The sequence below is a fragment of the Notolepis coatsorum genome (genome assembly GCF_963971535.1).
Source record: "Notolepis coatsorum genome assembly, chromosome: 4".
NCBI classification, from domain to species: Eukaryota; Metazoa; Chordata; class Actinopteri; order Aulopiformes; family Paralepididae; genus Notolepis; species Notolepis coatsorum.
The window spans coordinates 91467765-91494980 of NC_140168.1; the positions used below are offsets into that span (position 1 = coordinate 91467765).

At 43.0% G+C, this 27216-nt stretch overlaps 1 protein-coding gene across 1 annotated transcript; it reads right to left on the minus strand.

Moving 5' to 3' along the window:
* Window positions 1-509: 509 nt before the first annotated feature.
* Window positions 510-26795, minus strand: chtopa (chromatin target of PRMT1a). Its single transcript, XM_084312831.1, has 6 exons — window positions 26510-26795; window positions 25827-25918; window positions 24521-24671; window positions 18364-18541; window positions 6252-6401; window positions 510-2394 (listed from the first exon to the last, which is right to left on the minus strand). Exons 2-6 carry the CDS (start codon window positions 25889-25891, stop codon window positions 2165-2167), a joined length of 774 nt encoding a protein of 257 aa, XP_084168957.1. The 5' UTR covers window positions 25892-25918; window positions 26510-26795; the 3' UTR covers window positions 510-2164.
* Window positions 26796-27216: the final 421 nt, after the last annotated feature.

A 27216-nucleotide genomic window follows, 5' to 3' on the forward strand; every position in this document is an offset into this window, starting at 1 on the left:
AGTGTGATAGTGATGTTGTCATTACAACCAGTGTGATAGTGATGTTGTCATTATAACTAGGGATGTCTGATATTATCGGCCGACCGATATTATCGGCCGATATCGGCAGTAAAATGTGATATCGGAAAATATCGGTATCGGTTTAAAAAAAATAAAAAACAATAACAATATTTGTTATATATATATCCAGTGAAATTATTAGTTACCTGAAATTATTCAGTTTTTTGGACGGGGAAACCCTGCATATATCGGTATCGGTTGATATCGGTATCGGAAATTAAGAGTTGGACAATATCGGAATATCGGTAAAAAAAGCCAATATCGAGCATCCCTAATTATAACCAGTGTGATAGTGATGTTGTCATTATAACCAGTGTGATCGTGATGTGTCATTACAACCAGTACTAGTGATGTTATGTGTCATTACAGTGTGATAGTGTTGTCATTACAATCAGTGTGATAGTGATGTTGCTGATTTATTGAGAAAATCCTCCACTCTTCAACATCACTTGTGAGAAATAACAATATAAAGTTTATTATACATTCTGTCAATCACCAGGTGAAGGAAAAGAGATCAAAATCATTTAAGATAATAAAAACAATATTAAGCTTTCTACTCTGTTCATTCTAATTGAGGCGCAAACCATTTTTTGGTGCATTTGGAATTTGTTCAATTGACAACCGTTGGGAAGACTCGTTTCCCCTTCATTAAAAACATCCTTTGTTGACAAACAAAAATACTAATGTTTTTCAGGACATGTCGAGAATATTAACATTCCATAACGGATGAATGTTGAAAGGTAAGATATGGAAGAACAAGCATAGACTTGGGGACAACAGTTGAATCTTAAAAATACTATCGTACAGATCACTCATTTTGATATGTGGTTCCAATTAAATGTTTGCCTTGATGTGATGTCATATCAAACCTGTGTTCAATATGCCTCGTGTGGTAGCCATTGCTAGTAGCGTAAACACCATCATAGGTTTCCCGTGTCTGAAAATGTACTTTAACACCTGAATAAATAGCATGAACACTGTGGGGCGATACTCTTCATTCTGCCATACAGACGAAGGAGGCAGAGACGGGGGTGAGAGAGAACGTTTTATCAATGAAGCAACTTCAAAAATGTCACTTTAGGTCATTTTCAACAGATGTGAGTTTGAGCATCAACAAGGTGTTTTTTAAAGTTCATTCTCGGATACATTGGAAACCTACGACAGCGACCAATTGTCACAAAATGGCCAGTGAATCCCTCTACACAGGGTTAACGCATGTTGAAAACAAGTAGGATATAAAAAGGTCTGATATTTGAACTCGAATCGAGGCAAGAATGCTGAACCCACATTAAAAAATTATTTCAATACAAATATAATGCATAACATGGCTTGCAAATGTTTCCTCTTTCCAGTGTGCTGCATTCAATGTGGGTAACGATAAATAAAATAACAAAAGGAAGCCCCAAACACTAATACAGTTACTAAAAACACAGATTGAAGTGAAGTAGCTCGTTTGAAGGAACAGGAAACGAATGATGGCAACAGAACAGGAAACGGATGATGATGGAAACGGAAAAGTGGCATTTCTTCGCAATGCAACACAATGAAAACAGTTTGTCCCTTTCAGCTTATTTTTTTTGTTAACAGTTCAGCCAAAAATGGTCCAAAACATTAAAAAAAAATCCACAAGCGCCTTTAGACGGCAGGATTTGATTCTTGAAAAAGTCCAAGTCTTGTCTCGTAGTCCTTCCACCGCTCAGATCTTGCACTGCATGAGACCAGATGTAACGGTGTAGATGTGAGTGATGGTTTTAAAAGTCCACATTCAAAAGATGTAGTCAGCGTAGTCTCCTGGTCCTCCAGAGTCTCCGCCGGGTGCTTCCTCGGGCCCCACGATGCAGCTCGTCGAGACATCCGGCAAGAATGTTGTGTGGAAAAACTTTGAATAAAAGCAATTTTTTAAATTGTATCTGTATGAGAATTTGTGTGGAAATATTTCAATGCACATCAATTTGATGGTACAAAATGACTCTAAGACTTGACACTGTATGTGTGCGAGTGTGACTGTACATGTCTGTAATCATGAAACTATCTCTACTCTTCCCGTCGTCAGTCTTGTGGGCAGGAGGCCCCCCGGGCAGCGCTGTGGCTCCTCGTTGGGGGGTCACTCCATGCCTTCCGGGTCGGCCTGGGCCATGTAGGCGTCCAGCTCGGCGTCCAGGCTCCCCTTGGTCTTGGACATGTAGGCGTCCAGCTGGTTGTCTAGCAGCTCCCTGGTCACCACCGCGCCACGGCCCACTCCCGCTCCTCCTCTGCCCCCCCGGCCTCCGCGCCCTCGACCGCCGCCCCTGCCGGGGAAGGCGCCGCCACGCCCCCCGCGCAGCCCGCCTCGACCTGACGGGGGACCAAACAGATTAGATTAGATTCTTTAATGACCACCCAGCCCGGCGTTAATATTTACAGGACATGTTGAGAGCAGGCAAGTCCCTCATCAACCCTCTAAAACCTACATGGACAATTGTTCGCCTGGACATTGCCATTTCTACGCTTATTCTTTGAGTCAGTATCAAGTGTAATACCTTTTATGATTCAGGGGAACCTACCCTTCATTTCTGGTGCAGTGTTAAGTGACCATCATACATTACCTTTGTGTGAGCATACTACAATATTTTACACAATAAAAAAAAACACCCAGTGAAAGAACCTTGCAGTTTGTTGAATGACACCATAGTTTACGAGTGAATCAGGGGAGGAAACTAACTTTTTGGCTTACCAGCCAACTGGCGAGTAGATGATTTTTTTTTACCAGCCAAAAATAAATCTTTTGTGGAAGATAAACAACTCCAACAACCACCCACGGAACTATGTGTTGGGGATAAGGGTTCCGCACGGACCATGTTGTTTGTTACTTTCCTGTCAGCACACTAGCTCAACAGTTCAGTTTAACATTAATAAATGTTAAATGTTGTCTTTCGACATCCCGCCTCAGACTCCTATTCTTCATGATTATGAATATGTAACGGAATGTAGGCCAATCTCGCTAACGTTAGTCGACTGAAATCAATTAGCAACATGATTCACCGGTACTACTAGCTAGCTGGCTAACTAACTAACGTTAACTAGCTCCTGTCAAAACGAACGGGATGGTATGGCCATTGCGCTATTTATATTTGACATTAGCTATTTATGGGTGGAATATTCTGATTCTAGATCAGTCACATTAAACATTCTTTGTCTGTAGCTTGCTAGATATGTAGCTAATGAAGCTGTAGCTAACGTTACTGTCCATGCAAACTACTCGTCGAAGGGCTAACGTTAATTAATAAGAGCATTATTTTCAGATAACTAACAGCACACCACGTCATGTATGATCCATTACAGTTAACTAACTAGCCATGGTAACTCCCAGCTGTTCCTGCATTCCAGTTGACATTTCTGACAGGCATTTTCCGAAGTTCATGATTTTTGTTTTCTTTACTCGCCAGTATTGTTTTCATTACCCCATTGATAAGGGTAGTCTCCAAAGTTCAAAAATAAGAAATGTCTTTTAGTAAATAGATAAAATCAGGGCTGCAAGTAAACTTCTTTTGTACATTGAGGTTGATAGTTTTGTAGCACAGGCCAAAAACAAGTATAAAAACATCTCTAAAAAGTAGTGCAGTTAATCATTGAAACAGGTATGAGACATGTTGCATACAGGGCACACGGATCCTAAACCTTTACAAAAAAACATATTTCTTAATTTGCCCATAATGGTAAATTGCAAGGACATAACAGATAAATGTTACAATTTGTTTCGGGGTTTGGCTCGTTTCTTTACTTTGATTCAAGACTTGAAAATACCTCTTAATTTTGTAGGTATGGGCATTGATTTTAGAATAGGAATGACATTCTAAAAAAAGTATTGAATAATTTCTGAGACTATAATTTTATCTTAAAAGAAAAAGGATATTTAGGGTTTCAAGCACAAAGTGCATGTGGTAAATGGTAACATGGAATTTGGCCGATATATTGGAAGTTGTGTGTAAATGCACTCCAAGAAATATGACCCCAATTGGCCTGATGGGGCGGTATAATTAAAGATTATATACTTTGAAATGTCATAACTCCTATGCCATGAGTCCAATTCACACAAAACTTGGTACAGACGTCCACCTGTGTGCCCTCTACAGAATTGCCTCAAGGACCCATAAAGTCTGCCATTTGGGATTTTGACATCTCCTCCTAAACTGTAAGTCTGATTGCTTCCAAATTAGCAGTGGAAGCTTATTGGATGAAGCTTATTAAAGTTACTATAAGGATTGTTGATATACATTTTAGTTTTCACATTAACCAATTAACTAAAGTTTTTTTATCCAAACATAAAACTTGCCGGACATGGTTCACAACACTGCTGAACCTTGTGTGAACTTAGTTTGCAATCCTGATCATCAATATTGGCTTGAAACCTGGTAATCGATATTTAGGGTTTCAAACAAGTGCTGGAACCCTATTGTTCTTCTACCAATTTATTTATTAGGGTTTCAAGCACAAAGTGCTTATTTTTCTTCTTTAGAAATGTGTATACAAATTCCTGGGAGATGGTAAATGGTAGCAACATAAACTTTGACCCATTGATTGGAAGTTGTGTGCAAATGCCGAGTACAGCTTGCTAGCTAGCTGGTAGCATAACAGTTAGGAGAGGCTCCGTCGCTACAGTACATTCAAGAACATTAAAGAAAGATGAACATCTGGTGGGGTGGTCGATCTTTGAATAGTAGTAGTCCAATAGTTCCCAGTAGTGATGCACCGATGTGAAAATTGTGGCCGATACAGATAACCGATATTAATATTGCTGTTCTGGCTAATGCCGATATTTACCGATGTCGATATCTCTGTATAGAAAACTTTATGATAATCAAAGAGCTATTTTCCAAAACGCATTTTCTATTTACTTTTGTAACTTATTTTCATTAATGACTGACATTTTGAAAGGCCAAAACATGTATAATAAAAAATAAAAATAAAAATAAATTATATCGGCCCAATACCGATGTGTAAAAAAAACTGCCATATTGGCCGATATTATATCGGCGGCCGATATATCGTGCATCACTAGTTCCCCGTAACATTGAATGTTGTGAGTTTTGCCCATCCCAGTGTCCCAGATGCGTGTGGCTTTTTCCAAATCCAACAGTGCAAAAATGCGGAAGCATTCGTCACCGCACGCCACTACGGTAAAGCGCCTTTCTTTTCAGGCCCGCTTTGGGAGCTGTCGCGCGGAAATAGGCTGTCTATTGCCATTCTCTTTGACAAACTCTAACCTTAACCAGCTCCTTAACAGCGCCTAAACTTAACCGTTCTAACCTTAACCAACTCCGAAACAATGCCTAACCTTAACCTTAACCATGCCTAACCTTAACCATAGAAAGAATATTGCCATTCTCTAAAACAAACTCTAACCTTAACCAGCTCCTTAACAGCGCCTAAACTTAACCGTTCTAACCTTAACCAACTCCGAAACAATGCCTAACCTTAACCTTAACCTTAACCATGCCTAACCTTAACCGGCGAAAGAATACACGTTAAAAAAAAATCACGCTAAAAAAAATATATTTGACGGGATTCGAACTCACCAGCAACTAGCTGTAGGATCCACAGCCATGGCGTCTTGCCAATTGAGCTATTTCTAGATACTGATTTTGGGGCGGTGACTTATATATATTGTTAAGGCGGGATCTCATGCGCATGCGCGAGCACCTCGCGAGCACGCCGACGCACGCACCTGAGCGAGCACGCCGCCGCTGGGCGCTGCGTGAAGGAAAATGAAAGGCGCATTACCGCACGCCACTACGGTACCTCCGGTGACGAATGCGGAAGCATTTTTGCACAGTTGGATTTGGAAAAAGCAAAAGGCGTCCCAGATAGATAGCTCGACTCACTGAGGAGCTAGAGGATTGTTCACCAGGAATTGTGGGATTTGGTGTTGGATGTATGGACTCTACTACATGGTTTTTAATTGCACAATAGACTACAACTACCAAGTAGAATAGCGAGGCACATTGATTCACTTAGTTCACACAAAAAAAGTTTTTTCTTTTTATCACAGGCTATGGTACGGGTACTACTGCAGTAAATTCATTCATCGCACAGGCATGTCACTGTACAGCCCTGTAAATAAATAAAAGCAACATCTGTTCAGAGAATGCGAACTCATCCAACATCGTGAATGCTCAGAGAATGAGAACTCGTCCAACATCATGCCCACTCACCTCTAGCTCCAAGTCCTCTGCCTGCTCCTCTGGGAGGGGCGCCTCCCCGACCAGGAGGGCCTCCTCGCTGACGCATGCCCCTGCGTAGGGCCACCCGCCCCGGACCACCGCGGCCGCGCATCGGGCTCATGCCTGCAGACAGCCGCTTCCCTGTTAAAGACACAGAGCAACGTGTCATTCTATGGTCAAGGATACTAGACCGTCGTGTCACGTGAGGTAAAAAAATGGGACGACCAATCAGAGGCCACGCTTCAGGACGCACTAGACGCCGCCGACTGGGGAATGTTCAAGAGGAGTAACAGTGACGTCAGCGATTTCACAGACGCTGTGGTGTCATTCATAACAACACTGGCTGATAGTATCGTCCCCACAAAGAAGGCGAGGGTGTTCCCAAACCAGAAACCATGGGTGGACAGTACTATCAGAGCAGCCCTGAACTCTCGCACCACTGCTTATAACCGGGGCAGAGAGTCAGGAAACATGGAAGAGTACAAGACAACAGTCTACACTCTGCGCAAGGCTGTCAAACTTGCTAAGAGGACGTATGCCGACAAGATGGAGGCACAAAATGACACAAGAGGCTTATGGAAGGGACTGAGGGCTATAACTGACTACAAAGTCAGCGCCCCCTCAATGGGGAGCAACGACGCCTCCCTTGCGGACCAGCTCAACACCTTCTACGCGCGGTTTGGTGCAAACAGTGGCACTGCTAGCCCAACGGCTAGTGACGTCACTGGTACGCCGGCTGTTGTGGAGGGGGGGGCATCCGCGGGGGGGCGGGGACGCTCTCTCATTGACGGTACAGTGTGAGAAGAGCATTTATGCAGGTGAACACCAGGAAGGCTGCTGGCCCAGATGGTATAACAGGACGCATACTTAAGTCCTGTGCCAACCAGCTTGCCCCGGTGTTCACCGCCATATTTAATCAATCCCTGGCGGAGTCAGTGGTCCCTGCCTGCTTCAAGATGTCTACCATCATCCCTGTACCGAAGAAAACCTCCCCAACATGTCCAAATGACTACAGACCAGTGGCACTCACCTCTGTGGTCATGAAATGTTTTGAGAGGCTGGTCAAGGACCACATTTGTGCCTCCCTCCCCAGTGATATGGACCCTATGTAATTTGCATACAGGACAAACAGGTCCACTGACGACGCGGTCTCCCAGGTACTGCACAGCACCCTCTCCCACCTTGACCGTCAGAAGGGGGGCTATGTGAGACTGTTGTTCATCGACTACAGCTCAGCGTTCAACACCATAGTCCCCACCAGACTGGTGGACAAGCTGATCGAGCTGGGTCTGAGCTCCGCCCTGAGCGCCTGGGTACTGGACTTTCTGAGTGAAAGACCCCAGGCGGTCAGGGTGGGGGGTCAGACCTCCAACACCATCACCCTGAGCATCGGGTCCCCCCAGGGCTGTGTTCTAAGCCCCCTGCTGTACTCACTCTACACACACGATTGTGTGGCCAAGTTCAGCTCCAACTCCATAGTGAAGTTCGCAGACGACACGGTGGTGGCGGGGCTGATCTCGGACAACGACGAGAAGGCCTACCGGGAGGAGGTTGAGGTACTGGAACGCTGGTGCCAGGACAACAGCCTGCTCCTGAACATTGGTAAAACCAAGGAGCTGATTGTGGATTATAGGAGAGGACAGCAAGAGACACACACACCACTGATGATTAACGGGGCTACCGTGGACAGGGTGAGCAGCTTTAAGTACCTGGGGGTCCACATCTCAGAGGATCTGACATGGTCAACACTAGGGTTGGGCACCGAAAACCGGTTCTAATAGGAACCGGTTCCTAACTTCCGGTTCTGGAACCGGAAGTAACATATTTGAATTTCGATTCTAAATTTAGATTTTTTTTTTTTTTACTTTTTTTTTTTTTACTTTTTTTTTTTTTTTTTTACTTTAATACCCTAGTTACAGTACAGCAACCAAATTAAACTGTATCAAGTCAACTGAAAATGTGAATAGTATGATTTTCTTTTTGAAAAAAAAAATAAATAAAAAATCTCCTTCGAAATAAGCTGTGACCTGTTTTGACCTGCACCTCAAAGAATCGGAATCGAGAATCGTTTAGAACAGGAATCGATATGGAGAATCGGAATCGGAACCGGAATCGTTCAAATCCAAACGATGCCCAACCCTAGTCAACACACATAAGACACAGTAGTAAAGAAGGCGAAACAGCGCCTCTACCAGCTGAGACAGTTAAGGAAGTTCAGAGTATCGGGGAAGATACTCCAGTCCTTCTACTCAGGAGCTGTAGAGAGCATCTTGACCGGAAACATCACTGCCTGGTATGGAAACAGCACGGCACAGGACAAGAAGGCCCTACAGAGAGTGGTGCGCTCAGCCGAGCGTACCACGGGTATTGCACTACCTCCCCAGCAGGTTCTATACAACAAGAGGTGTAAATCCAGAGCCTGCAGGATAATGAAAGACCCTCACCACCCCAATAACAGCCTGTTCCAGCTGCTGAGGTCAGGCAGACGCCTGCGAACCCCAGCTACTAGGACAGAGCGGCTTAGGCTCAGCTTCTTCCCCCAGGCCATCAGAGCCCTGAACAATGAACATTGAGTGCCACAGAACACTGAACTATCCACACACACGACACGCACGCTGTGCACGCTCACACACTAGCAGCCACTTAACACTTTAACATGAGCGGGCACACACTCATGACGCACACACGCACACTTATGGCCAAAAGGAAAGGCCACTTTAAATTAGAATAACAGGAACAGTGTATTGCACTACCAAAGCTACCTAGCATGTCCTATATGCTCTGTAAATAACTATGTACAGATACCGAGATGTCACACCATGTTACCTGTTAATTGCACAATGTTGTTTTTTATTGGATTCTATTATATGTTGTACCACTGTATTGCACATCTTTGCGGGCAAGATCACCCGCATTTCATTGTATACTTGTATGCCGTGACAATTAAACTCTTGACTTGACTTGATGATAAATAAAACACTACTAGCTTGCTCTGTAAGTAGAGGATACTAGACGGTAGGGGTGGACGGTATAAACGGTATAAATTTGCTCTACGGTATGGATTTTGACTATACCGTGTAACCGGTAGAGAAGCTCTAAAATAGCAATGACGTCGTCGTCATGTAACCACAGCGCGACTATTTCAATCGCATTTGCCCCTAAAAATAGATAGAATTAGTCATAGATAATAGATATGTGCAAACTGGAAAAAGTTATTTAGGAGGCTTCGCGCAGTGGGCGCAGTCAACACGCAATTGTCATTTCATAATAAACACATATCACCGCGGCGCACAGCAAGTTTCAATTTCAGTTCCTGGCATTTTTAACCAGTGGAGAAAGGTAAGATATCTTACCTATCGTTTTTCTTATATGAATTATTCTACGTTAATAAAACATACCTGGTGATCAACTACAGTTTGCTGTAAACATTATGATATGTGTGTAGTGTTATGATAACGACGGCTGCAGCGGAGCCGGGAGGACGGCTAGAGCAGCAGTGGATTTGCGAAATAGCATGCAGCTGCAGAGCCGCAGAGCCAGGGGCTCTTTCAGGTCTGGTCACAGGCCGCTCAACAGCGCCCCCCCACCCAACGGCTGAATTGCCCTGAATTGACCTGAAAGAGCCCCTGGCTCTGCGGCTCTGCAGCTACATATGCTTCTAGCAAAATCCAGTATCCAGCCCCGCTGTTGCAATGGGAGCAGCACGGAGTCTCGACTCGGGACTTATTTTATTTGGAATATAATGACTTTATACGCAAAAGTAGCCTAGTTTTAAGTTAAAATATTATAAATCTACATGCCTTGAGGATGTCATTCTTTATATAGCCTGCCTATCAGGCAAAAAAAATTATTCTAACGGAAACACTGATACCGTGATATATACCGTTACCGTCTATGCTTCAAATTATACCGTGATATAAATTTTAGACCATACCGTCCACCCCTACTAGACGGATGATGAATAAAACACTACTAGCTTGCTCTGTAAGTAGCCTCAATAGACTAAATAACGGCACACATTTGAAGTGTAACCTGAAGTGTATTAAATCTTAAGCAGCAGGTGGAGTGCGGGAACATGCTTAGAGAACGATACAACAGTAGAGAGCTGGTGTGGGACTACCATTATACAGAATGCCGGGTTCATTTAGCCCTTTCACTGCCACACTACAGAATGTTAACCCTTTACTATCACACTACCGACGGTCTATAATTTGTATATCAATTACTCACCCTGTGATGCCTTGGATTCATGACTTATTTTTCTTCTCACATGTCTCCACGTGAACATAGAATCCGACAAACTTTAGAAACACTTGACTTGGAAGTTAATGGAGATTTGGTTGAACAGCAAAAGGGGCTCCATCAAAACCTCAGTTTACAAACTCTTGTCACAACTTGTAGAGTACAATTCAAAACCTTGCTATTGTTTTGATAGTTTTGCGGTTGTTAAAGCAAATCTCTTCAAGTCAAGTATTTCCGTTTTTTGATTCTACGTTCATTGTAGAGAAAATAATCTTCATGAATCCAAGGCACAGGGCGATTCATTGAAACGATTTTGGGTGAAGTGCTCCTTTAACGACATAATGTATGTCTACCATAAACCTGAGAGGTTGTGGACCAGTGACAAAGCCAACAGAAAGGCGTTTGCAGCTGCTCCACCTCCACCATATGTTCAACAGCACAACAGCTGCTCAGGCTATGGGCCAATAGAATCGAAGGGGGCTCTCACTAACCATTCGGGGTCGAATCACAGCCCGATCGCACCCAAATAGGGTGTGATCGTCCTACTGAGGACGTGCCCCCTGGTCCCGGGGGACGCTGATTAACCTGGACTGCTGGAGTGGTTCCGGGTGCGCGCCAGTGGGAGCGGGGGGCGTGGTAGCTTACTGTAATGCTTTCATGCTTGCTTGAATTTTGGGCAGATAAAAACATACAGCAACAACTGGACAATACCCACAAAAACGATATTTATGGGCAATTTGGAGAGTTCAGACCTCAACCAAACAACCATGTTGAGCCTCACGGCTCAGTGCATGAAGCCACGTTACAAGCACAAGACTTCCCTGGCAATTTTTTTGCCTTTGCAATGTCTACTATATATTGGTTTCTTGTTCGAATGCATTTATTTCTATAGACCAGTGGTGCCCAACCAGTCGGTCGTGATCGACCGGTAGATCAATGACATGCAATATAATTGACGCGAGCGATGGGCTAATGTTAGCTGCTAACTAGTAATAAATAGGCGTTAACACTGGAAAACGCTCAAAGCGGACTCCACGACACCAGTTCCATTCGTGAGAAATATATATAATTTTTTTGTATGCACTGGTATCTGATAAGTATCGGTATGGGCCGATACCCAAAGCTTAGGTATCGGAATCGGATCGGAAAGGGAAAAAATGGTATCGGAACATCTCTACTCCATACGGTATTCGTGCATGGACCTTTTTAACCCTTTCCGGGTGGAATTTCCGGCGTCTCAAAAATAAATGAAATTAGATACCAATGATGTAAACTACCCATAATTGAAGAGTAGGGTTTAACCTGCAAGTGGGCATTTAAGCACCCCCCACAGCCCAAATGGAATGATACAAAAAATAATAATAATATTCAGCAGTGGCGCAGCACCGCTATATATATATATATATATATATATATATATATAGGGGAAACACTGCCCTATACGGGTGGAACAACCAGTGACGTCAGACTACACCTCCCTATTCTGGAACCATTTGTAGCAGATGCACAAGTCTGGCCTCTTTTGAAAGGAAACACTGAGTGCTATTGTCAGAGTTAGAGGTTTGAACACATAGAAATAAAAAAAATCTGAATTATTTTGCAAACAAATGCCTGCAGAGTGCAGATCCATCTACTCTTAGTTATTAGCTGAAAACACTGCTGGGGCCAAAGCCTGAAATCTTACCTAGAACATGTCCAAAGTAGATAACAATCACAAAAAGATTGTGTTTTACACATCTTTATGTAATGGTATGGAGTGAGAGGAGTCAACACTACCCCACAACAATTTTGTGAATACATTTGTTGAAACAACAATCATCTACACCAGTGGTCACCAACCTTTTTAAGCCCAAGATCACTTTTTTTTTGGTGAAGGCAAGATCTACCTATTGAAGTGTTGAGAGAAAAATACCAAGATTGTACTTTAAACTAAATTACTTTTATTTGCCTGTATTCTAATTACATGCAATGCTTTGGTCCAACATTAAAACGTGAAAGTAGAACCATTATGTACTTTCTCAGTCAGTGCTAAGTGCAGTCATCTTATGCAGCATCACTTTTCACATCAAAACAAAAGTAGAACTGTAATGTGGACTCTCATATTATTAACATTGACAAACATATTTACAATTAGCATTTTATAAAGTAGAACTGTAATGTGTACTTTCTCAGTCAGTGCTAAGTGCAGTCAGTGCTAAGTGCAGCATCACTTTTCACATCAGAACAAAAGTAGAACTGTAATGTGGACTCTCATATTATTAACATTGACAAACATATTTACAATTAGCATTTTATAAAGTAGAACTGTAATGTGTACTTTCTCAGTCAGTGCTAAGTGCAGCATCACTTTTCACATCAAAACAAAAGTAGAACTGTAATGTTTACTTTCTCAGTCAGTGCTAAGTGCAGTCAGTGCTAAGTGCAGCATCATTTTCACATCAAAACAAAAGTAGAACTGTATGTGTACTTTCTCAGTCAGTGCTAAGTGCAGCATCACTTTTCACATCAAAACAAAAGTAGAACTGTAATGTGGACTCTCAGGGTAAGATCTAATTTTTTTTTTTTTTTTTTATTTTCATGGAAAGATCTACAGGGACAGTCTCAAAGATCGACCAGTCGATCAAGATCGACGGGTTGGTGACCACTGATCTACACTGTTATCCAACGTTAGCAAGCTAAGCATGTGTAACGCGACCTGTGTAACGTTAAGTAACTTGTGTTCCACTGAGAAAGACCGTTCCATCACAATGTGTCCTTGTCATCAGATGAGCTGCCTAATTTGCGCACTGCATCCCGTACTTTAAGATATTGAAGCCTCATCTTCTTCACTTTTAGCTCGACATTGTTGACTGATCTGTTGTACCCATGCACGCACGCAAATAGTCGCCAAATTGCCCATAAATATCGCCGTTTTTGTGGGTATTGTCCAGTTGTTGCTGTATGTTTTTATCTGCCCAAAATTCAAGCAAGCATGAAAGCATTACAGGTTTGCTTGCACACCACGCTCCGTTCCGTTCCGTTGTCTGGGACACTGGTTCGCACCTGAAACCACCTTTTCAAACGGTCCCGTCTTGGAGCAAATCAGCGTCCCTGGTGACGGGGGGCGTTCTCATCACTTATTTTGGTACGATCGTGCTCGGATTCGACCCCGGATGGCTAGTGAGAAAGCCCCCTAACCCACATCCAGAACACTAACCCACATCCAGAACAGAACAGAACACTAACCCACATCCAGAACAGACCACTATCACCAACTCACATATTCAGTAGGTATGGGCCGGTTACCGGTTTCACAGTTTACCCCGAAACGGCATAGTGTCAAAACCAATAACCTGTTCAGCCCTAGCCATATTTTCAGAAATGCACCTAAAAGTACATAGTACACAAGTAAATGGAAGATTGCTCACCTTCTACAAGGTCCATTTGCATCTATGGACCTCAGGGAATGTATTCCTATTTTTTTCCTGACTGAATAACACCATGTGACAAAAAGCTAAAAAGATGGCACTGAGCTCATTCAGCTACTTCTTGATCAATAGTCATTTACAGGGTTTTTTGTAGATAACAGTACAGAATTTTGCCATCCGGACACATGCAATATGATTATAGAATATCAGGCGTATGTATATAAATGGCCAAGAGGATTCCAGTGTTAAATCTGGAGTTAGTACCACCAGGCAGCCACTAGAGGGCAGCAAAGACTGCGAATTAAATCTACTGCTACCCAACGGCACCTTGAGGCAGTCATTGCCAAGGCGGCAAACTCCCAGACAGACTGTACAATAACACAACCTAACCCTCATGATGTCAAGACGATGGACGCGCGCGTCTTTCTTCCCTGAAAAATGTAGGGGCACAGAATCTTTTTTTATGGGCACTTTTTTTAAATAACAAAACCTTTTAAAAAAATTTTTTACTGGAAGTACTGTATACGTCTCTAAATGTTTTGATGAATTGCAAATAGAGGACCCTTATGTAAACAAGCCGAAAGTCTTTTTCTGGTCTTCATCCTCCATCCTCCAGTCTTAGCAGTTGTTGTATTGAGCTGTACTGAATTGTACCTAGTGATGCACCGATGTGAAAATTGTGGCCGATACCGATATTAATATTCTGTTCTGGCCGATACCAATATTTACCAATGTCGATATCTCTGTATAGAAAACACTTTGTTATGATAATCAAATAAAGAGCTATTTTCCAAATTTTTTTATTAACTTTTGTAACTTATTTTCAGAAATGACTGATATTTTAAAACTATTTAAGGCCAAAACATGTCAAGAAAAAAATAATATTAGATATATTTTTTTAATATCGGCCCTATCTTGATATCGGACCGATGTGTAAAAAAACTGCCATATCGGCAGATATTATATTGGCGGCCGATATATCGTGCATCACTAATTGTACCCATTCTGCAATCTGTTAATAACGTTTTCAATCAATCAGACAAATGTATAGAAAAGCTTTTATTATAACATTCTTTCATATAACAAATTATATTATTGTTTAAGAAAATGTTTTAGCCCTATACTTGATTATTTTAGGCATGGCAACAAATAAAATAAAATGAATAAATAAATTAAAATAAATAGGCTACACGTCTCTTTTTGTGTTACAAACTGGGCTCACCGATATGAACATGGGCCTCTTTATTTACTTAAAAAAGGAAACATCAAGAAATATGTTTATGGTATTCCACTATGCCATGTGCGTTTTATTTTATAATGCTCATGATTATTGCTGAAGTCCGAGTCATACAATACTCACTGGCTTTCATAACCTAACAGACTAACTTGTCTTGCTCAAGACTTGTTTGAGTTTTAAGAGACTGCACTGTATCTCTCTCAACCAAAGCCTAGAGCCATATGAAATCCGCGATCACGGAATTGAGCAATAAAAATGGAATCAACTGTATATTATATTTAAAAAAAAAAAAAAAAAAAAAAAAAAATATTGTGGGACTTGTACAGCACTTTATATATCATTTATATTTTTTTAATAATAAAATTTTATTTTCATATTCGAATCCCATGCGAAGCTTCGAAGTATTTAAGACAGCCCTATTAAATGGACTGTTATGTCTTATTAAATTGTGGACATTTATTAATTCCCACTTATTAGACACTATTTCTGATGGTAAAATGAGCGTACAAAGCAAAATACAGAATTCTGAAATATTAAAACGGAAAAAACGGAATTTGGAAAAAATAAAATGGATTTCATATGGCTCTACCAAAGCCCCATGTTCTGCGTGATTTTTTTCCGTAGCCGCAGCTTGCGAAGACGCTCTCTGATTGGCTAGCCCGCATGCAGCGAAGACCCTCCGATTGGTTTAGCTCCGAAGGGCTCTTCCGCCTTGTACATATATATTCTCTGCTTCAAAGTGGTTTGGCCGTCTTTCGAAGTGGGTTATGCTTAGAGTTTCTTTAGAGCAGGGCGATGGACCACCAGCCCTGATTCCAAACTCTAAGCATAACCCATTCCTACGGTAAAAGGGAGAGAACTGTGCACTGTAATTAGTCTTTTTTATTCATTACCGCAATATACTGTGAAACCGTGGTATTTTATACATTGGTATCAAAATCTCACAGGCACATGCCTAATATCCAGAACAGAACACTAACCCACATCCAGAACAGAACACTAACTCACATCCAGAACACTAACCCACATCCAGAACAGAACACGAACTAGGGATGCACAGATATGAAAATTTGCCACGATACCGATTGGTCAACTAACACAATCGGCCGATAGTTTATTTGGGTTACAAATTGTGCTCACCGATATGAACATAGGCCTCTTTACTTACTTAAAAAAAGGAAACATCAAGAAATAGCACTATCTCTCTCCCAGTATGTTCTGCAGGGCTGCAGCTAGATACTAGTTATCCCAGTATGGTCTACCGGCTGGGCTGCAGCTGGATACTATTATCTCAACCAGAGTCTCAACCAATGACATTTTGATTGACAGTCGATTCTGCCAATTACGTCACACACCGCTTGCACCCGCCTCTGCTGTTACCACCAATCGGCAAGCACGTTTACATTTTTTACTTCCGCTTTTGTCCGCCATTGATTTTGACGAGGGGTTTTCTAGAACAACAACAATGGTGTGTGTGGGGGACTGGGGACCGTTGTGGAGGTCGCGACTCGCAAGTATTTTTTTTGTCTTTTGACGCTACACAAATTGATGGATATTTATCGGCTACTGCCATCGGCACATTCGAGCTTATCGGCCGATACCGATATCCGACCGATACATCGGTGCACCCCTAACACGAACCCACATCCAGAACAGAACACAAACCCACATCCAGAACAGAACACAAACCCACATCCAGAACAGAACACAAACCCACATCCAGAACAGAACACAACCCCACATCCAGAACAGAACACAAACCCACATCCAGAACAGAACACAAACCCACATCCAGAACAGAACACAACCCCACATCCAGAACAGAACACGAACCCACATCCAGAACAGAACACTAACCCACATCCAGAACAGAACACAGAACACTAAGGTCGCTTTCACACCAGAGCCGTTTGGTCCGGACCAGAGTTAATTTCCTCGGATAGTCTGCCTGGTTTGGGCTGGTGTGAATGCTCTTGACAAACTCTGGTGCGGACCAAAAAAGCGAACTCTGGTCCGCCTGAAAACGTAGGTCTCGGTTCGCTTCCAAGTTAACCCTGGTGCGTACTTTTGTGGTGTGAATGCTCATGGGACCAAACGCAAGACCAAATATCGGAAGTGACACGATAAACTGTGCATCTTGGGGAGAAGGAAACAAAACAAACACAGCGGCGCTGTCCCGCCTGCTCTACTTCACTGTGAAAGAGTCCCTGCTGTCAGTGGAGCGTAGTGTGCTGTGTGCGCGTGTGTGTGAGAGAGACGCAAGTGGAGTGTGTCGAATGTGGTGTGTATGGGTGTGCGCTGGGCTGCCCTGAGAATAATGTGGTGTGCGCTGTCCCCGAAGTCTGTTTTGGGGATTCTATATATATCCAATAGATGAGCGCCCTTTTCGACAACGTGACATTGTTCAGAAAGTTTGGTGCACTTGACAAATTCCAGTGTGAAAGCAAACCGAACCAAATGAAGAATGCAACAATGTTGCAACTTCACCCCCCGAACCGCACAGAGTCCACCAAAACTATGTGAAAGCGACCTAACCCACATCCAGAACAGAACACAGAACACTAACCCACATCCAGAACAGAACACTTAGGGCTGCCAAAAATATTGATATTAAAATCACAATTACTCATTGATTTGAGAACATCATAGGGTGTGACTTTTCTCAGAGTTGGGCCTAACAAAATAAATTGTTTGGTTCCTGTTGGTTGTCAGTTAAGGCCATGGGTAGGTAGGGAATTTATTTTATTACATTTTTTCCAACGACGACTATGGATAGGGAATTTCTTTATTTAATTAAAATGTTCACGACAACATGGATGCATGTACTCTGCCAGCATGTTTAATATCCATAATTCTAAAGGTTAAAATACAAAGACACTGTACTACAAAAGTACAATGTACAAAGGTAGTAGTATTAAAAATGCCACCACTAAATACTACTCACTAAATATCCTGACGTCAGAGAGCTGTGCAAATATTGTGAAATACTTGTTTTATATATTCTCATTATGGACTGCACTTTTTGACTAAGATTTAACTAAACTTTATTGTAATTTTTTTTAACTTAAAATAATTTGGGTCGCACCTAAATCGGCAGGGACGGTCGGCAACCAGAACTGAACCATTTTTTTTGTTAGGCCTTGGGTATCCTTTGGATTTTGTCAATTTCGGTTAATCCGACACATTTAAAAACAATATTAAATAAATATTTGCTGACCTCTGAGGGACAGTGCGCCCCTCATGACTCCTCCGCGACCACGTCCTCCTCTGAGAGCTCCCCTGGCCAGGCCCCGCATCCCACCACGACCTCCGACGACTGCTCCCCGCATCAGCGCCCCGATGGGCCGCCCCAGCCTGGCCTGGATGTTGCTCTTCCCCAGGCGTTGTTTCAAGCTCTGACGGGTTGACATGCAGCAAGTGTGTTGTTGGTAACATGTTAGGTAATGTAATAATATCACTTATTACATGGCGTTTTAACATTCGCCAAAATGCTTGATTGTGATTGGTCAATAGCGCTCCGTTACCCCTTGCAGCGAATAATTATTTCTCGATAATTCACAGCCGTCATGGGCAACGCTGTTAGGGCAGGGTATCTGCAGGTTTAGCCCAGTCAGATTTAAGACTTTTTAATGCCACTCAGAATTAAATTTAATACCAATTTCATGATAACAAAATGGCAAAAATCATGGGTACTCTCAGTACACTCATTCAAGGGTACTACGACTATGCCTGCACCTCATGGTACCAAAGCACCTCAAAGGCACTAAAAACAAGATTACAAACATCACAAAACAAACTGGTCAGACTACTGCTTAACCTCACTCCTAAAACCCACTTTACCCCTGCCCACATTCAAAACCGCTCTTAAAGAGCACCTACGGGAGACTGCAATTCGAAACTGGCCACCGTAAATGTCCAACCCCCCCCCCTCCTCCTAATGTACAGTCTCATACCCATCATATATATATATAATATTTTCTGTTAGGATCTCTGGGTAACAGTAGTTTTCAAGTTTCAAGTTTCTTTAATAGTTGTCATACAGAAGTACAGAATACTTTTGTACAAAATGCTTCTTACTGTTGCGCTCCAGAGACTGTGCATGACAAGATAAGTATGAAATAAAAACATAGTAAAAATTAGAAGTAAAAAAAGAGGTCACAGTGTTCAGTTTAGACATATGTACAATGTTCGTAGACGTAGTTACCATACAATATACAATACTGTGCAGTGTACTAATATACAATACTATATAGTGCAAGGCATAAATGGACGAGGTGCAGTTTAGGTACAATTCACAGTAGGTGTACGAGTTGTAGTGCAAATCCTTTATCAATAAATATAAAGTGTAAGTGTGTTTGTGTGATCTAAAGTGTGGAGAGTGGGTGCTGCAGTGTGTTGTTTGTTTGAGTGAGTGTGTGCGTGTGGGTGTGTGTGCTGTGTGCATTTGATGGTTGTTGCATAGTGATTATTGTTCGTTTAGCGATTATTGTTCGTTTAGCAGCCTGATGGCCTGGGGATAGAAGCTCCTTCTGAGTCTTTCTGTGCTCGCCATAAGACTCCGGTATCGCTTGCCTGACGGCAGCAGTTCAAAGAGGCAGTTGTTCGGGTGGCTCGAGTCCTTAATAATTCTCTTAGCCTTCCCCTTGCACCGCTTGTTGTAAATGTTCTGGAGGGTGGGAAGCCCCCCTCTAATTGTGCGTTCGGCTGAACGTGTCACTCTTTGTAGTCTGCTACGGTCTTGTGCAGTGCTATTCCCAAACCAGGAGGTGATGTTGCCGGTCAGGATGCTCTCTATTGTACATGAGTAGAAGTTCCTAAGGATCTTCTGACTGACTTGGAACTTCCTTAGGCGCCTGAGGAAGTAGAGGCGTTGTCGTGCCTTCTTCACAACACTGTCAATGTGTGTGGTCCATGTCAAGTCCTCGGATATGTGGGCTCCGAGGTACTTGAAACTGTTCACTCTCTCAACTGGTGCCCCGTCGATGCTGAGGGGGCTGTAGTCCTTGACCCCCGACCTCCTGAAGTCCACAATCATCTCTTTTGTTTTGCTGACGTTCAGGGAGAGGCAGTTCTCCTGACACCACTGTGACAGGTTCTCTACCTCTTCCAGGTAGGCCCTTTCGTCGTTGGCAGAGATCAGGCCCACCACTACTGTGTCATCAGCAAATTTGATGATGGTGTTGTTGTTCCGCTGTGCTACGCAGTCATGTGTGTACAGGGAGTAGAGGAGGGGGCTCAGAACACAGTACTGTATATTATTTGCATATCGTATATGTCACAAATGTAACAGTACTACAGTATATACCTGTATGTCATGTATGTCCCTATGCCATAAATGTCATGCATGTTTTTACTGTATTTATTTCTGTATATTTTATTTCATTTTTATTCTACTCTTATCCTAGGCAACTTGATTGATTTGTGTTATTATTCTAATTCGTGACCTGTCCTGTCTAAATGTTGAGCGATTTGCAGTGTCAAATTTCCCACGGGATAATAAAAGTATTTCTATTCCATGTTGTGTATGTCAATATGAATTGAAAATGGGGGACCCTGATGTAAACAAGACAAACGTCTTTCTCTGGTCTGCATCCCCTTATTATTGTGTGTATTGAGCTGTACTGTATTGTACACATTGTGCAATCTGTTAAATAAAGTTCTCATTCATCCAGTTGTTTTGTTTTTGTGGTTTGGTTGAATGAATACTTTATTTAACAGATTTCTGAATGGGTACAATACAGTACAGCTCAATACACACAATAATAAGGGGATGCAGACCAGAGAAAGACGTTTGTCTTGTTTACATCAGGGTCCCTCATTTTCAATTCATAGTGACATTTATGACATGCACAACATACATGACATCATGAAATTTATGGCATAGGGACATACATGACATACAGGTATATATTACTGTTACATTTGTGACATATGATATGCAAATATACAGTACTGTTACCCATAGATCCTAACACATATATATATATATATGATGGGGAGGAGACTGTACATTAGGAGGGGGTAGGTGGGTGGTAGAAAATAAATACATAGGGTGGGGTGAAGCTCTCACTCATCGAACATCAACACAAACGTGTCCTTGTTTACATCCGTGAAGAGATTTTTTGGATGCAAGAAGCCAATCCAAACCTGGCTATGTAGGACGTTTTATCTTTTCCACACGTGAATGTTTTAGAGACTTCAGAGTCAGGGAACATCGCTTGAAACACCTCTCCTAGTCCCTCATTTCCATTGTAGGACTGATGCTTTGCGACCGTATTTAGAACCCACAGTACATCAGCTTCAAGGGTTGGCGTGGAGCCGAACGTTACCCGGACAGGTGCAGATGTAATTGGTGGTAGACCTACCTGTCCCTCAGCAGTTGATGTGGACGGCGTCGGCGTCGAAAAGAAATTTGATATTGAAGTTGTCTGCAGGCGGGTTTTTGCAGAGGTAACATGCTTAGAGCTGTGCATGCGTGACTCGACTGCTTTTATTCCCATCGTTCCCAGTTTAAAATCCTTTTTGCAGAGTTTGCAGCGGGCCTCGTACATGTCTTTCACTGGGACCAACCACGGTGCAAACGGAGGGCTTTCGAGCCAGTTCTCATTAAATTTGCACTTTCCCATGTTAAATTAACGAGTGCAAATAAATACAAATCAATTAAACTAAACGTCAGCGTTATCACTACGGCTTGAATAACGTGTTACCTATGCTCCGGTGTTCTGAAATAGCTCCCGACGGCGACACACATTAAGGACCACATTAAGGTTCCGCCCCACTGCGTACCGTTTGCGTGAAAGGAAAAAAAAAAAGCCTGATTTATCTCCCGTTAATAGTTTCCCCCCAGATTTCACAATTAAACATAAGATGACATGGCATGTTTTTAAGACCTCCGAAAGTCGGATTTAAGACATTTTAAGACAAATTAAGGCCTTAATAGTTGATAGTTGAATTTAAGACTTAAGGTCCCGCGGACACCCTGTAGGGGCAACAGAGCGCTATTGACCAATCACAAGCAAGCATTTTGATCGCAGTCACGAAAGCTATAACCTCGTTCCCAGCTTTATCTCGCACAGCTGCACTACATCAGGTGAATCACGTCCACACCTGCCGGCGATGACAGAGGAGCCACAGAACAACTGCGTCTGCATTTGATCTCGTCTTGTCGATGGTGTAAAATTAATTAGGTATATTGTTAGTAAGTTAGCCATGTAATAAGCGGGATAAGAGTATAGCTATACATTATCCCTTACATAATATCTAATTTCCGAGTAACAAAGTAATATAATGCATCAACAAACTGAACAAGCTGATGAGGAAGGCTAGCTGGTCAGACTAGAGGTGGTGGATGAGAAGGAAGCTGGCCGCTATCCTGGTGAATCCCTCCCACCCTCTACGATGAGCTAGTCAAGATGAGAAGCACGTTCAGTCACAGACTCAACCCCCCCCCCCCCCGCCCCTCAACTAACCGCCTCGGCCAGTCCTTCATACCAGCGGCCATCAGGCTCCACAACAGTAGGCAGGGACTGCTGCCAGACATCCAACTACTAGGAACCTAGTAGCTGACTCCCACCTAAAAGGACAATATACTTAGTACCTTATGCATACCGCACCTTATGCGAATACTGTATACTTCATCAGAGCATATAGTTAGTATTTTTAGATTATATATTGCATTTTTTTTATATTAGATATTGTAACTATTTATTGTAGGGCAAATATAACGGGGCAGTCGGGGCATACATACCCTCATCTCACACCTACTTTTTCTCCCCGTTTTTCTATTTTTCTCCCGTCCCCAATTTCGTATTGTCCAATTCTACCCGCCCCTGTCTCGAACGTTGTTATGCCATGCCTCCCACAAGCCGGCTTCAATGTGGACGAAGCCTTGCATCACGTGTCCCCTCCGGTACTCGAGGAGGCAGCCGTTGCATCTTTTCACCTGCACAGCGCGATCTCTCAGCGGCGAGGGATGCTATATCTGTAAAGGCAGCCCAAGAGCGCTTCCGCGTTTCTGATTGGCCATGACGCCCACATGTTTAATTAATTTATCGCCTCTATATAAACGTAACTAGCGTCTGTCTTTCTTTCGCCGGTTAAGTTTAGGCATTCTTTCGGAGTTGGTTAAGGTAAGTTTAGGCATTCTTTCGGAGTTGGTTAAGGTTAAGTTTAGGCATTCTTTCGGCGTTGGTTAAGGTTAGGGTTAAGTTTAGGCATTCTTTCGGAGTTGGTTATGGTTAGAGTTTGTTGCAGAGCATGGCAATAGAATGCCTGTCTTTCTTTCGCCGGAGCAGCAGCCTATTTCCGCTCTGCCGCGGTCACATGGGCGGCGTGGCTAGGGATGGGTACCTTTCACATTTGAACCGATACCGGTACCTGTGAATCGATACCGGTACCCAACGGTACCTTTTTTCGGTACTTTAGTCGCGCCACCTAGCCGCTCCTCATCTCACACCTTGTTGCCCATGCCATGTCCAGAATTAATTATATTGTATAGACTGCCTTTTTATTCTATGTTTACTTCTCCACTGTACTATAATTCTATGACCTGTATCATGTCTTCTACTACCTGTACCTCCCCTCAATGCTGCCATGATGCCTGAATTTCCCCAAGGGGATCAATAAAGGAATATCTTATTAGTATTTTTTCATTTTATAAATTGGGCAATAGCATTACAATTACCAGAAAATTTGCCTAAAAGTACATACCCAAGTAAATGGAAGATTGCTCCACTTCTACCAGGCTATTTGCATGTTTTTATCTAGGGATATCTATGGACCTCGGGGAATGTATTCCCAGTGTCAGAAATAGTGTGTCTGTTACTATGGTCGAGTTATGAACCAAAAGGGGAAAAAAAGAAAAAAAGCTTTGACAGTGAATAACATGCCGACATTCAGCTCATTCAGCACCTTCTTGAGATAGTGTACTAAAAATCTAAGTAAATAAATAATGGGCAGATGATTTACATGGTTTTTTGTATAAGTACAGAATTTTGCCACCCGAACACATGCATTTTGAAATATGAATATCAGGCCTATAAATTACTTTATTATAGTCAAATCATACATTTATAGATCGTGCCAAATCTCCTTTTTCCAATGGCAGAGTTAAATCTGGATTTACTACCACCAGGCGCCCATTATATATATACACATATCATCTTTCTTTATCTCCCGTGCTGGCACAAGCAATAACAGTGTGGAGGTGGAGACATGCAAATACGTCTAAATTTCATGGTCGACATGATATCACCATCAAAAACAAAAACCGTAAACAATGCACGGTACAGACGGGTTATTTTGCCTGGAGGTCGTTGGTCGACAACAGTTGGTTTTAAAATAATCTCCAGGCTAATCTCTGTGTGCCCCCTCACCTGCTTGTGGTGCAGTGCCGCCTGCACCGAGGGCCTGTTCTCCATCTGCTGGGCCAGTCGGCGGTTGCGGGCACTGGCCATGTGCTGCTGCTGCATGGTTGCTCTCACACTCACCGCTGCCGGCTGCTTGTTCTTCAGCATATTAGTGAAGCTTTGGAGGTGGAAGGGGTGGGAGGGTGGAAGAGAGGGAGGAAGTAGGGGGGAAAAAAGGAGATGCGGAGAAGGAAGGGAGGAAGGAGGGTTTCCACATCAAGTCATTTCGCATACCATGGCAGAGGCCACACACTGGCTGTGGTGGCTTGTCGGCATGTTAAGCCTATGCCCCACTTGTTGGCATTTCCTTCTCCATTTCTCTCTTTAAGTATAGTCGATCCAAAATGCCTTGCAGTAGAAATTCAGCACATTTTGTTGCAGTAAAAGATGAAAGTTGAATTTGAAATAGAAAAGCAATAGTAAGTAGTGATGGAACAGATTGAACAACAAAGGCAGAGAGAGTTGGAAGAAAAGCAAAAGACACTGGAAGGAAAGCAGGTGAGAGTCGCCACTTACAGGCCTCTCTGTACATGAGGCCCTGGACTGCAGATGGATGCGTGGCCACCCAGCCACTTACAGCCCGGACCGCGCCGTGTGGTCACACCACAGCTGGGGGTATTAATAAGAGGGAGAAGATGGGGGGGGGGCTTGGTCACGTCCGAGCTTGGACTGGGCACCGTATCTCCCATGGAGATAGAGAGAAAGAAATTAGAGAAAAGAGAGGAGACACCATGCTGAACTTTCATTGCATTTGGAGAGAGAGAGAGAAGTTTGAGAGGCCGGGAGAGCCGTAGGAGAATGCATTGAGGAGCACATTCTCCTGCATCCTTTACGTTTAGCCTCTACTCTCCCATTTTGAAGAGTATACTTTTTGTATACACCACTGTGTGGCACAGGAGGCATAAGTGCCAAGGCCTTTTCATGTGGGCAGTGCCCCGTTTCAGGACAGTCGCCTTACCAAGCATCACCGTTACCCTCTTTCCTCGACCAAGTGTGCACTGCTCACACAAGACATTTGCCCGGGACAAGCTCTGTGTACTATCTGCATGCAAGACCACGCTATTATACTCTGTCCCTGCATCAGCAAATGCTGATGGTGGCACTGGCAGCCATTTTGAGTGAGCATTGCACAAGTTGGGCCCAGGCAGTCTAGCATCCATGTCGGGTCCCGTCACCGACACTGGCCTTCCGTAGAGGAGCGCACTAGAGCGGGTCAGAACCAACGGTTGGACCTCGCTTCAGGTGTAATTGTTGACAGGGTGCCAGGCCTCACCGCTCATTCAGGGACACCTTGGTGGTGCTTTTCAGCACTACTTTTTGTGAAGAGGTGGCACTCATTCTGACTCTCGATTCCTTGACAGACCCCTAAAAACAAAAACACAAGAAAGGACAAGATGGCATTGTCAATGTATTTCTAGGTGCCTGCCCGGCTTGGCCTCCTGGCACATTCCAGGGACCTATGGTGACCAGAGGAGCTGGATGTAAAATATTAGACAGTAATGAACTGAAAATACAGCATCAGATAAAAACAGACAATGGGGTCAAGACAAAAGGAAATGGAATGTTTTTTGCTAATAAAGCAACGTGGTTATTACTAGCAACAAAATGGGGTTTCAAAAACCCTATAATTAAGTTACTAAATGTCTTCCATGGTTTATTATTTGGGCATGCAATTATAACATGTATCGTGTAGCTATTTAGATTGCGGATTCCAGAAAGCACAAAGCACATACTTGAGTTAAGCTCATTGGATAGCTATTGCAACGTTACCATAGCTAGCTTGCAGCTAGCTCAAGTTAACGTTGTGGTCATTCATTGGCTTTACATTTCAGCTCTATAAATTGCATTTATATAAATCCAACAACTGAAGTGAATTAGCTTAACGTTAACAACCCGGCACTTAATTTGACTCCTACTCACACTAACTAACTACTGCAATAATCGTGTTGTACTCACAGCTAAATCGAATAGCGTCGTTAGCTTGGCTGGCTAGCTTGCGGTTAGCAGCTCAGTGCGTCGACTGCGTTCCGTTCGATCTTTCTTTCTTTCACGGCTTCCTTCCTTTCTTTGGCTTCTTTAACGTTACAACAGCCTTTATTGAGTGACTGTAGATTAGCGTTGTGTGTGTACTATCTAAGCAGTGTGTAGCTCGCCTTTGTTTCTTGGTCGAAATGTATTTAGAAAAGTTAAAAAGATTATGTTGTGCTGCTGCTCTCTCCCGCTTTCCCTAAAATGGGGCTCGAGCCGCTGCTTCGGGATGAAATGGAGAAATGGTGTTCAGACCCCGCCCCCACGGAGAGGGGTGTTCAGACCCCGCCCCCACGGAGAGGGTGTTCAGACCGCCTAAATATTAAAGGCAACCAACTTGTGTCTAGCCACGCCCAACTTGCGTCTAGCCACGCCCCCGCGGCGACGCAGCAGCAGCAGAGCTCTGTCGCGGCAGCATTATGTAGCAGTAATCCCCCCTTTTTTAACATCGACAACTAGCTCAACTGGTAGTGCCGCCTTGCTGTGGATCCTGTTCGTGACAAGTTCGATTCCCTTCAATTATTATTATTATTATTTTTTAACATGCATTCTTTCGCCGGTTAAGTTTAGGCATGTTAACTTTAAGCATTGTTTCGGAGTTGGTTAAGGCTAAGGTTAGGCATTGTTTCGGAGTT

Bases quoted from the DNA above. Each gene is read 5' to 3' on its own strand.
- chtopa (XM_084312831.1), bottom strand. From the start codon at position 25,891: ATGAGTGCCACCTCTTCACAAAAAGTAGTGCTGAAAAGCACCACCAAG. The intron at 18,542-24,520 runs GTGAGGGGGCAC...TCAACCCGTCAG, and splicing joins CGGCACTGCACCACAAGCAG to AGCTTGAAACAACGCCTGGG. The intron at 2,395-6,251 runs GTGAGTGGGCAT...GTCCCCCGTCAG, and splicing joins CAGAGGACTTGGAGCTAGAG to GTCGAGGCGGGCTGCGCGGG.